This window comes from Mercenaria mercenaria, chromosome 19 (genome assembly GCF_021730395.1).
Source record: "Mercenaria mercenaria strain notata chromosome 19, MADL_Memer_1, whole genome shotgun sequence".
Lineage (NCBI taxonomy): Eukaryota > Metazoa > Mollusca > Bivalvia > Venerida > Veneridae > Mercenaria > Mercenaria mercenaria.
Window position 1 is genome coordinate 9,799,659 of NC_069379.1, and position 11,689 is coordinate 9,811,347.

Here is an 11,689-nt window from a genome sequence, read left to right on the forward strand (position 1 = left end):
TCGAACCCGGGTCACTCGGGTTCAAGTCCAATGCTCTAACATAGAACCAAAGTGTTGACTCCCTGACGCAGTGTTGTAAGCGATTTGCTTTAAACGTGCAGGCTAAGTGACCGTAACAATATAAAAAGCTGAAGACATTTCGGGTGTGCAATATCAAGTGACCTAAATCAAGGGTCTTTGCTCCCGCAGGTAACATCACATTACATAGCTACAGGGTCTCCAGTTGTACAATATAAAGGTATATTACCCGTGTCATAATATATATAATTATATATTTATTTCTTATTTAGACAATGTTTGGAAGTTGCAGTTCACGCCCATGTTTATCAAATCAAAGATGTTTCCCTACCAAAGATGCACATGTATGCATGGATATAAGTAAGTTGTACAAATAAACCGTAATGAAACATGTCTGAAGCCATTTTGAATATATTTATGGATGCGAACTCGAAACCGGGCAAAACTCTTCCGGGAAATAACCCTCACGCTTTTTTTTTGATGAAGCGGACACAATCCCCTCGCTGCTTTAGCAGAACGGACAAATCAACTAACAGATTTAAGGCGACTAAAAATCCACAACAAATAAAACAACTCTCATTACTTTGAACAGGGATAGATTTAAGATAGATTTATTGACACATGCGCTTCGCGAAGTATCCACCATGTTAATGGGGCCGTCACACCATGACGTTCTGGTCAGCGTTCTATGACGTTTGAGGAAACGTTGGTAGTCACCCATGGTCGCTGGGATAGCGCCAGAAGAGCGTTGTGTGAACGCTAGTGAACGTCGGTGATCGCCGGGAATCGGCGGAGAACGCTGGTCCGGAAAAAATGTTTTGAACATGCACAAAAGTTCTCACAGAGACCAGCGTTCTTCAACGTTTAATTTTAAACGCTGAAGAACGTTTAAGAACGTTCGTGGAACGTTTTACTAACGTTCGCCGAGCGTTGCACGCGTTCGGTTATCGTTAGTCAGTCGTTACTCTAGCGTTACTTGGTTGTTACTAATCGTTTGCTTTGCAGTGAACGACTCACTGGCGACCTGTCAACGACCGCTGAACGGTCCCCTAGCGCACGCAGCGTGTGACTAAAGTCAAACGAACGTCCCTTGGCGTCCATTGAGCGTCATTCGAGCGTTTCCCGAACGTCCATGCATATGGGTATATAAACCGATGCTTTGTTAGCAAGGTTCATTTGATTTTGGGCTACCGTAGAGAGCACCTACTATGGAAGATCCAGAAAGACTAAGGAGGCAGTTCTGTGGCCTTGACCTCGAGTATCCGTTGCCTCTTCGCCTTGTTCCTGTAATCTGTCTTCTGTGAGTTCCACAGCAGTTCGTTTTCGCGGAAAAACTCCACCAGACTATCCTCAACCGCCCGGTCGAGGATCCTGCAATCCTTTCTCTGCTTCTGCCCTCTCTTTGCTATGGTCGGACCGTCCTCATTGGGGTTTTCAGGGTGCTTAGGGTCTTCAGGGGGTGTCACATGGTGCGTTACTTCTCGGATGTGCTCTTCCTCCTGGTGTTCTTCTTCGTCCGAAGACATTGCTAGTGAAAGAGGCTTTGCATTCTTCTTACTTGCAGCGCTAGTAGCAGAAGCCCCCATCCCACCCTTTTTTTCGTCTTGGCGGCATGATGCTGACTGTTCAAACTCACAAGAACAACTGAATTCACTATGAAATTTCCAGCGTTTTGTACCCGTTCGACCGTAAAAATCACACGCCAGTAAAACGCTATTCTGTCGTTATTCACACGTTAGTCACACGCTCAACACACTCGTCTAACGTTGACAAATCGTTCTTCGCACGCCAGTGGCACGTTAGCACACGCTGATGGTTTTCAGGGGAATCTTACTTGGTCGCTGTTACACGCTTCTCGTGCGTTAGACACACGCTAGTCATGCGTTAGGCACACGTTAATCACACGCCAGATGTGTCATCCTCATTCTAGAACGCTCAAAAATTGAACGATTGAAACGTTCAGAGAACGTTGATCAGAACGTCATGGTGTGACGGCCCCATAAGAAACATACATGGCAGACATAATTTTTTTTTAAAGCAATGTTTCATTTCAACCGTGAACACGTAGCTAAAACATTAGAAACTTACTAAACGAAGTAGAACCATTGAAAGATCGTAGGTCAATAGTTTTATAATTGATCGACAAAGCATTAAATAAGAGTTTTGTTACATAATACATGTTATAATAATCATTACCACAAAAATCCAGTCAACGAACGTTTATGTCGTGAAATGGATTTAATTTAAATCTGACCCCCAGATTTTGGCTAAAAAATGGTCTTTCTTTCAAATTGAAGTGCGGTCATATTGTGAGCATTAGAATATGAGTTTTTGTTTCTAAACTATTTTAAAAATGCCAAATCAAGAAAATAAATGACCGCGTCGGGAATCGAACCCGGACCGCCGCGGCCATAAAACAGTTTTCCGCTGCTGGTACATATAGCGCTATGTAGGACTTAGTGTTCAATGCGCGTTGAATATAGATATTTATAATCGAGACAGTTTACCTCGAGAACGCTTTTCGATGTTCGTCGTAAAAAATAGTAAAAACAACTAATACCCGTGTGGTTCCGTAACATATAGTCTGTCAGTAATTAAGTTTCAAACATTCTTAAGAAATATAGCATTAATTTCCAGATATCTAAAAAAAAATTGTTGTTGTTGTCGAACGATCTGGAGGCGGCCAGCCCCTTTAATAAAGGACTGTTTCATGTACGTTATATAAAATCTCTTCGTATTTATTGCGTTTAACATGTGATAAAATTGCTAAATCCATCAGATAAAAATAAGCTCTTTTAAAACGATATTGTATAAAGTAATATCATCTACGTGTTAATAAGTCTTTTAGTGTTCTTTGTATATTTCGGATACATAATAGTTAAAATTTAATAGTCTACCGATATTAAAAACAACATAACATCGGTTCATTTACAGTACATATCATTCGGCATATGTTGGAGTGAAACAAGATTTCTTTGCATGTGAACCTAATATTTAAATATTCGAACCTAATATTTAAATATTTAAATATTCGAAATATTTAAATATTCGGACCTAATATTTAAATATTCGAACCTAATATAATATTCGAACCTAATATTTAAATATTCGAACCTAATATTTAAATATTCAGTAATGATTTGAATATTGAAAACAAGAAGAAGACGATTAGTTTTAAAACATTGCTAGGGCTACTTTTCACCAACTTCGAAAATGATTCTTCTATATTTTTGTAGCATGTGACAGCAATCCATCGATAGAAAACGGGAACATTGTGCTTGTTGGGCCTGATAAAAACAAATTCCTTGACAGCGCTACTGTGGAATGTGATACTGGGTTTGTTCCAAGTCTGACAGAAGTGAAGTGTCAGGCCTTAGGAGAATGGGAACAAGCAACATGCGAACAATGTAAGACCACATATTTCCCGACCAGAACGATATGAGCCGCATCATGAGAAAACCAACATAGTGGGTTTGCGACCAGCATGGATCCAGCGCAGTCTGGTCAGGATCCATGCTGTTCGCTAACAGTTTCTCCGATTACAATAAACTTTAAAAGCGAACAGCATGGATCCTGACCAGACTGCGCGGATGCGCAGGCTGGTCTGGATCCATGCTGGTCGCAAACCCACTATGTTTGTTTTCTCATGACACGGCTCAATTATCATCTAACAAAAACTTTTTTCAGTACTCCGAATGTGTACTAATATTTCTAATATTGGTAACAAGTGATAGGTTCACTTGTTTAACTTGTTGAGGGTATTAAACATTTAAACTTGTATGTGTTAATAATTACTTATAGAAAAACTGATCAAATTCGGTAAGTTCAAGAACAAAAGAAAAGTCATGCATTCAAAAATATTATCCTTTACGTTTTAACAGAAAAATTATGCCAGGTCTTATTCTGATCTAATCGAGGAAATTGTCAAGTTAGTGCTTGAACCGAGGAACAAATGTAATGCTAACTGGCTGCCATACTGATGAAAAATGACGCTTACAGTAAATTAAAAAGTGTTGAGAAAGCACATCTTTTGCTAAAGGATGTTTTACCCAGCCCCCCTTTTTATTTGTACTCAAGATTAAGTAAATAACATAAATATACTTACATGAAAAGAAAATGAAATGAGCCGTGCCATGGGAAAACCAACATAGTGACTTTGCGACCAGCATGGATCCAGACCAGCCTGCGCATCCGCGCAGTCTGGTCAGGATCCATGCTGTTCGCTTTCAAAGCCTATTGGTATTAGAGATACTGTTAGCGAACAGCATGGATCCTGACCAGACTGCGCGGATGCGCAGGCTGGTCTGGATCCATGCTGGTCGCAAAGCCACTTTGTTGGTGTTCTCATGGCACGGCTCAAATTGTGTTCATATTTTGCCTTTAGCATTTACCGACTGCAAAGAAATTATCGAGACTATCCCCGATGCATTGAGTGGTGTATATGATATTAGGTTGTGGCAATCTGGACAAAAAATAACAGTTTACTGTGACATGGAAACCGAGGGTGGAGGTTGGACGGTAGGTCAACAAATATAGTATAAAGATTATAGCTGTTACTGTTGTTTGTATGAAGTTGCATTCGTACGAATATTGATGGTACATTGTAGCATGGGTATTGATTGCGGAGATTAACGGTAGGCCTAATGAAGTGTAACAATTGTCGTTTTCATTGTAATTAGTCATGTTTCATGTTTTTAGATTACAGTGACACAATTAAGGTCATGTTGCGCCTTTCAATGTGTTTATTAATTAACCGAGTTGTCCTCAAGTCATTATTGCAGACAAAGCTGAGCATATTGGATGGCAAGAGAATCAGCGATTTATTGTAATCGATCTTTTACTCACTGAATCCTCATCCTAGAACTATGAACTATCACATGAAAGAAGAGAACTAAATGATTTGTCCAAATGGATGATGTTGATTGATCCTACATTTCTGTAATACAATAAATTCTGTAAAAAGATCCTTTGGAAGCAAATCCAAGTACGGGGAGACGTTTTACGGCCGCCACACGGCACTTCAATATTGCTGTTGTGATAGTTAATAAAATCCAATAAAAAGGTTCTTTGGAAGAATAGAATGCAACCAAGCAAAATAATAGCAGACTCGGTCTGACTGTTTGACTGACTGTTCATGAGAAGTAATGGAAAGAGCTACACCTCTCACGCCTCTAGCATCGGCTTAAGAGGAATTTTATTACATAGATAACGAAAAGACTCCATGATCCCAGAGGATCAGAAAATATTACAACACTGAATCCAAGTACGGGGAGATTTCTAACGGCTTCGCACGGCACTTAAAGATTGTTGTTGTGATAGTTAATGAAATATGTAAAACGATCCTTTGGAAGCACAGATTGCAACCAAGCAAAATAAAAGCAGACTTGGTATGGTTGAGTCTCTTCAATAGAGGTAATGGAAAGTGCTGCACCTATCACGCCCCCTAGCACCGGTTTAAGCGGAATATTATACAGTCATTGTATGCAGGTTCCATAAAGTAAGATACCCTGTCTAAAACCAAGTCTGTTTAGTTCTACCCAAAGTTTCTTCGATTAGAATAAAAAAACAAGGATGAATATCCAACAGGGAAATCCACGTTCTAAAAACGCAGCCTTCCTAAACGTAAACCCAGCATGCGAACGCGCACACGACAGACACACACACGCACACACGCACGCACACACACACATACAAAGTAAACATACAAGGACAAAACAACCAAATAAAGGAACACAGTGGGGCATCGCCTTGGAACGTTTTGTCGTGTTGGAAGTTTCCCATTTTCTTTTCTTAATTTTTCAGAAACTGGTATATTTTATAGAGATGTATCACACAACTATATCCTAATTTGATACAAGTTCTAGCCAACGTATTTTAATGTATTAGTTAAAATGATATAATATACGTGAAGGCTAAAATAGAAACAAACTATTTTTAAATGCACATATTGTAAATTGAAACAATACATGTCTTTTTTTTGAACTTGGCATTTCCTGTTTGATAGTCAGCCTTGATTTGTTTTCTGGTTCAAGTAGAACTAAACTCTTTGTGCTTGGTATTAAATTTGAATTGTGCCTCCATCGTTTTAATAATATGCTTTTATTTTTATTGATTACTCAAACAAGTTCGGTTTCGTTTCTTTTGATGTTATAATGCGCCCCCAGGGAGAGATGAGTGCTTAACGTAATTGTATTTGACCAACTGATTGACATAATTCTCGTTTTAGTAGCATTCATTTACTACCATAACTATATACAGAATAAAATGGCATTGTTAAATAATTTTATAGAAATAATGCTAGCACTTGTCAATAGTTAAGTACATAGCCTTATATATGGAAGTGTTTGTCAATAGTTGCGTACATAAGTGAATCCTTTAGAACAAGCTTTTATTATTTTTCAAAAAAGAACACTAGAAACTTTATAATTTATATTTAGACTCCAGACTCGAACCGACTATCTCAGAGTTGCAAGTATTGTTCCAATAAGGCAGTATCAGATTGTTTAGGCGTGAATTGTAAACACATATATAAATATCATAAAAAAGTACTACAAACTTAAGCCATTAATTCCTTCATCTATCCCTTACTAACAGCTATGCAAATTATATCACAGTACTTGCATTGTCTCCACAAAGATATACATAATTAGAAAGTCATATAAAATGTTCAAATTAATTGCTACACCTAATATTAAGGTGACAATTGTCTTACATTGCGCTTTGTGTATGATTCGCAAAATGACACTCATTCTACATTTGACCTATACATTTTAGGCCACTCGTTGAGAAAATGTTTTCTAGAAATATGCAAATCTATCAAAATGATTCTCTACTACATATTAGGTATTCCAGAGACGGTATGATGGTTCAGTTGACTTTTACCACTCCTTCACAGAATATGAGACTGGTTTTGGTACAGCAGATGGAGAGTTCTGGTTAGGTAAATAACAAAAGAAGAAGAAGAAAAAAAAAACTGAAATAATACCCGATATTTGTCTAGTATTTGTGTACAGAAAAATACACTTAAGCTCTGTTGTGTTATCGTTATTTAAATATTTACTCTTTAATTGAATTCGGCATTTGTGCAGTGGTGTCTCCCTGCCTGCCTGCCTGACTGCCTACCTACCTACCTACCAACCTATCTACCTGTCTTAGATCTTAAATAAAGTAATCAAGTTTGGCATTGGTCCCATTGTAGAGTGACATACGTAGGTGCTTTAATCAAACTCGACACTTTTGCAGTGAAATTACTTGTTGAATTCTTGTTATTCTGTCGATAAATACTGGCATCTCTGTAAATCGCACGAACGACAACTACTGTCAACTGTTTTACATATTTTTACTTACTGAGTATATAAACATCGCATGTGTTTACACAGGTTTGAAATATATACAAGAATTAACAGAGCAAGGACCAACAGAACTTAGAACAGACATGTCAAAGGCAGACGGAACTGAGGCTTACGAAACATTTCAAGACTTTGGTCTTTCTGGGTCTGGCTATATACTCCAGCTTGGTTCACGCATAGGTACAACAGGTAATGCTTGATATATTTAAACATTTCGAGACTTTAGTCTTTCTGGGTCTGGTTATGTACTTCAGATGGTTCACGCATAGATACAACAGGTAATGCTTGATTTCGAGACTTTAGTCTTTCTGGGTCTGGTTATGTACTTCAGATGGTTCACGCATAGATACAACAGGTAATGCTTGATTTCGAGACTTTAGTCTTTCTGGGTCTGGCTATATACTCCAGATTGGTTCACGCATAGGTACAACAGGTAATGCTTGACATATTTAAATATTTCAAAACTTTAGTGTTTCTGGGTCTGGCTATATACTCCAGACTGGTTCACGCATAGGTACAACACGTAATGCTTGATATATTTAAATATTTCAAGACTTTAGTCTTTCTTGGTCTGGCTATATACTCCAGATTGGTTCACGCACAGGTACAACAGGCAATGCTTGTGATTTTTAAAAATTTCAAGACTGGTCTTTCTGGGCCTGGCTATATACTCCAGATTGGTTCACGCATAGGTACAACAGGTAATTCTTGTGATATAGTTTTATGCATTCAATTCGTTTAATTACTATATTACCCAATCATGTTAAAGCTTTGCCTAGTTGTGGAGATGTTTAAGAGGAAGTTTTACAGTGTACTCTTTAACAGTTTATATTACGGATAAGCGTCGGTTGTATTGTTTTATTCAGGTTTAAGTCCAGTAGAATTTTTTTTTTCAAGTGACTGATGGGACCCCTAATTTTCACAATTTTATAGAATTCATATTAATGTGTTACAGAATAGTGTCCCGTTCATTTTGTTTACAAATCATGTTTTAAGGTATAGCCTAACATTTACAAAAGAAATGGACCAGGGTCTGTGTACCTGGTCTTACCTTTAGTTTGAACAATCATTCCTGTGTTTATAATTGTACTTGTATATTGCCATAGAAATTATATGAGCCGTGCCATGGGAAAACCAACATAGTGGGTATGCGACCAGCATGGATCCAGACCAGCCTGCGCATTCGCGCAGTCTGGTCAGGATCCATGCTGTTCACTAACTGTTTCTCTAATTGTAATAGACTTTGAAAGCGAACAGCATGGATCCTGACCAGACTGTGCGGATGCGCAGGCTGGTCTGGATCCTTGCTGGTCGCAAACCCACTATGTTGGTTTTCTCATGGCACGGCTCAAATATCAATATTATGTTCGTAACGAAATGTTTACAACAGGTTTTTATTAACCATAATGATACAGTAACTCTTGTACACATTAACTCTCTTTTGAATGCATTACATTCTTTTCATTTTGTTCTCAAGTAAAGTTTTTTCTTTTGTTAAATCATAAATTTGATATTTGTTGCAACCACCCACATATGTAGGACTCGAAATTATGCAATTGTCATTCATTGTGTCGTTAAACTACCTTGCTATCTTAACGTTGTACTGCTAAAATCGTGTTTTCACACACAAAAGATAAAAGGTGATGGTAGTTTTTCCGGAAGCACAGAGCACCCGAAACACAGCCATAGAGCTATGCATCGCAAAGTAAGTCCACAACAAAAAGAACCAACAATTACATCATAATTTTATGCAAAATACAGAAAAATGGGGGTTGGGCTTTAAGGCATATTTAAGCGTAAAATATTTACTAACTAGATTATTCTGAATTCCAATTTGCATGTATTGATTTACTTTTCTGTTTGATGTGTTAATTTCTATCTAATATTTGAGCATTCAGACAGGGTAAGTAGTTTAAATTGAATTATATAAAATAAGTTCTACATACGCGGAGTGTACGAGGCGTAAAGGGTACTGCATGTTTTATTACACGTAAACAGCTACGCTGCCTATTCTTCTAACATAATAATATTCGTTGAAATTTGAATATTATTTAATTAATTTGAATAGATTAGAAATACATGTGCTATGCTTATTTAGGATCAGCTACTCCTGCTATGCTTCCAGTACATATTCTTATTAACTTGAATATATTACAAATACATGTGGTTTGCTAATTTTAGGATTCACTATTGCTGCCTGTGCTTCAAATACATATGTGTATAAATATGAATATATGAAGACATGTGCTATACTATGCTTATTTTAGGTGCTGCTACATCCGGTTTACAATACAACAAGGGTTATTCTTTCACTGCCAGGGATAGTTCTAATTCTGGCTGTGCTGTTAGTCGTCTTGGAGGGTGGTGGTACTACGCTTGCACGTGGGTCAATCTGAATGGCAAGTACTACACACCGGGTTCTCAGCACAGCGATATGAGTGCGCTTTCTCATTATGGATTTGCGGGATACGAGTCAATGAAGACGTCGAAAATGATGCTAAGGAGAGTTTAACATAGCAAAGAATAAAGGATGTGGTTGATTAACCTTCAAAGCAATGTGGCATTTTCTAACCGATGTAACTCATTGCAGACTTGGAGCGGTCTTCTGCGCATGCCCGAAAGTGATTATCAATTGTAGCGCACGGCAAAAATATGCATATTTTTGCATGTCCGCATGCATTAAGTGTACAATATGCATAAAATACTGACTAAAGGTTAGGGTTAGTATCACCATGGTTACAAAATATATACATTTAAGATATTTTCGTTCAAATTTAGTTAATCCGGTATGTACCGGAGTCTGTAATTTATACCGGCGCTCCAAGTCTGCATTGAGTCACAGTCTTTTCTAACAATGGCATAAACATTCGGCATGATATATGTGTGACATAATATAGATATTTATTTTAAAAATTACCCGATACCTGTGAACAATATTGTACAAGTTTATTTGTAATGATCATGTACATTTTATTTGTGTGTGAACAAATATGTAATTTTGTTGATATTCTTTAGGTCTAAAATAATGTTTGTTTCCGGTATCCCGACCTACTATACCCTAAAACTTTGCCACGACTCTAAATGTTTTTATGGCGTTGGAAAGAAAATTTGATAATTTCGTTTTTATACTTTTGGTTTTGTCTACCCTCTGGCACAAGACCGGAAAGAAAATACCTCTGTACATGTTATATCCTACCCCTAGGTATTCTATAAGAACCATGGTCATGAACGGGAAAGAGCACTAACCCATTTCAATCGTACATTTCTTACCTAAAACGCGCAGTTCGGTGAATGGGTAACCATAAGATTGAAAAGCGTTAATTTTTCTTCCATCGTGCACCAGTCACGTTGTCTCAATATTTCATATGCAGAGATACACCACATATTCTATGCTTTCGTTAACGTTAAAGGAAAAACTTGCGTGAACTTCCCTAATTTACATGGTATTACGGTCTAGAAGTCACAGCAGTGTGCACATGTTAAGCTTAATGTAAACAAACAAAAACAGAATGCAACATATTCACAGTAAAATTCAAAATGATGAATGAAATTCATCTTAGATATAATTTTTAATTCGAAGTCATACATTGGTATAACTGTACTGTTCAGTTTATTCATATTGCACATTTATGCTGCATATACACATTTTAGCGTACACGTGTAGTTAAACGACGACTGACACCCCAGCCAGCATTCTATATCGGCCCGATATCAAACCGACGTCGTTGTTTATAATGGCCCGATATCGGCTTCAATTTCGGCTGCAAATAGGAATGATGTCGGCCCGATGTCGGCAGACGGTATCGAACCAACATCATAATGACACTGGTTCGGTATTGGCAAACGATATTTGGCCAACATCAAAATGACATCGGCCCGATATTGGCAGATCATATCGTGGTCGCGAAATAGTATGATACGCAGTGCTTTATCAAAGTTTTCTTAAAATATACTATTACACTTTATACATTCTCAGAGTAATTTTCTTGAGAACTCATGTGTTTCGCATCAAGTGTATGATGCTTATTTGATTTCGAAACAACTATATACTGCATGTTTTATACAGTTACGTAAGCTTTCTGTATAGTCTTAACACTATAAGTTTCAGTTGATAGGAAAAGTTCCGGCGAAAATCTGTTAAACAAGGTACATGTATACGTTTTTTTCGGTTTCCTCGTAAGTACTTGTTTTCACTTAAAACCTTTTTTTCTGGTACGTCGACATTTTGCAAATATTTGAGTCTTTTTGAAAATTAGGTGATCACTCAAGAATCGGTTTTAAAAATACTGTGTTTAAATAATATTTCTTTGTCCTAAATGTAT

General features: G+C 37.5%; 1 protein-coding gene across 1 annotated transcript; it reads left to right on the forward strand.

Annotated features, from left to right (window-relative positions):
* Positions 1–1,897: 1,897 nt before the first annotated feature.
* LOC123543095 (ficolin-2-like) lies at positions 1,898–9,879 on the forward strand. Its single transcript, XM_053531151.1, has 6 exons — positions 1,898–1,901; positions 3,255–3,425; positions 4,403–4,536; positions 6,862–6,958; positions 7,398–7,556; positions 9,635–9,879. The coding sequence occupies exons 1-6, from the start codon at positions 1,898–1,900 to the stop codon at positions 9,877–9,879; spliced, it is 810 nt and encodes a 269-aa protein (XP_053387126.1).
* Positions 9,880–11,689: the final 1,810 nt, after the last annotated feature.

Coding starts and splice junctions, on each gene's coding strand:
- LOC123543095 (XM_053531151.1), top strand. Junction 3,426..4,402: donor ACAAGCAACATGCGAACAAT/GTAAGACCACAT, acceptor TTTTGCCTTTAG/CATTTACCGACTGCAAAGAA. Junction 7,557..9,634: donor TTCACGCATAGGTACAACAG/GTAATGCTTGAT, acceptor TGCTTATTTTAG/GTGCTGCTACATCCGGTTTA.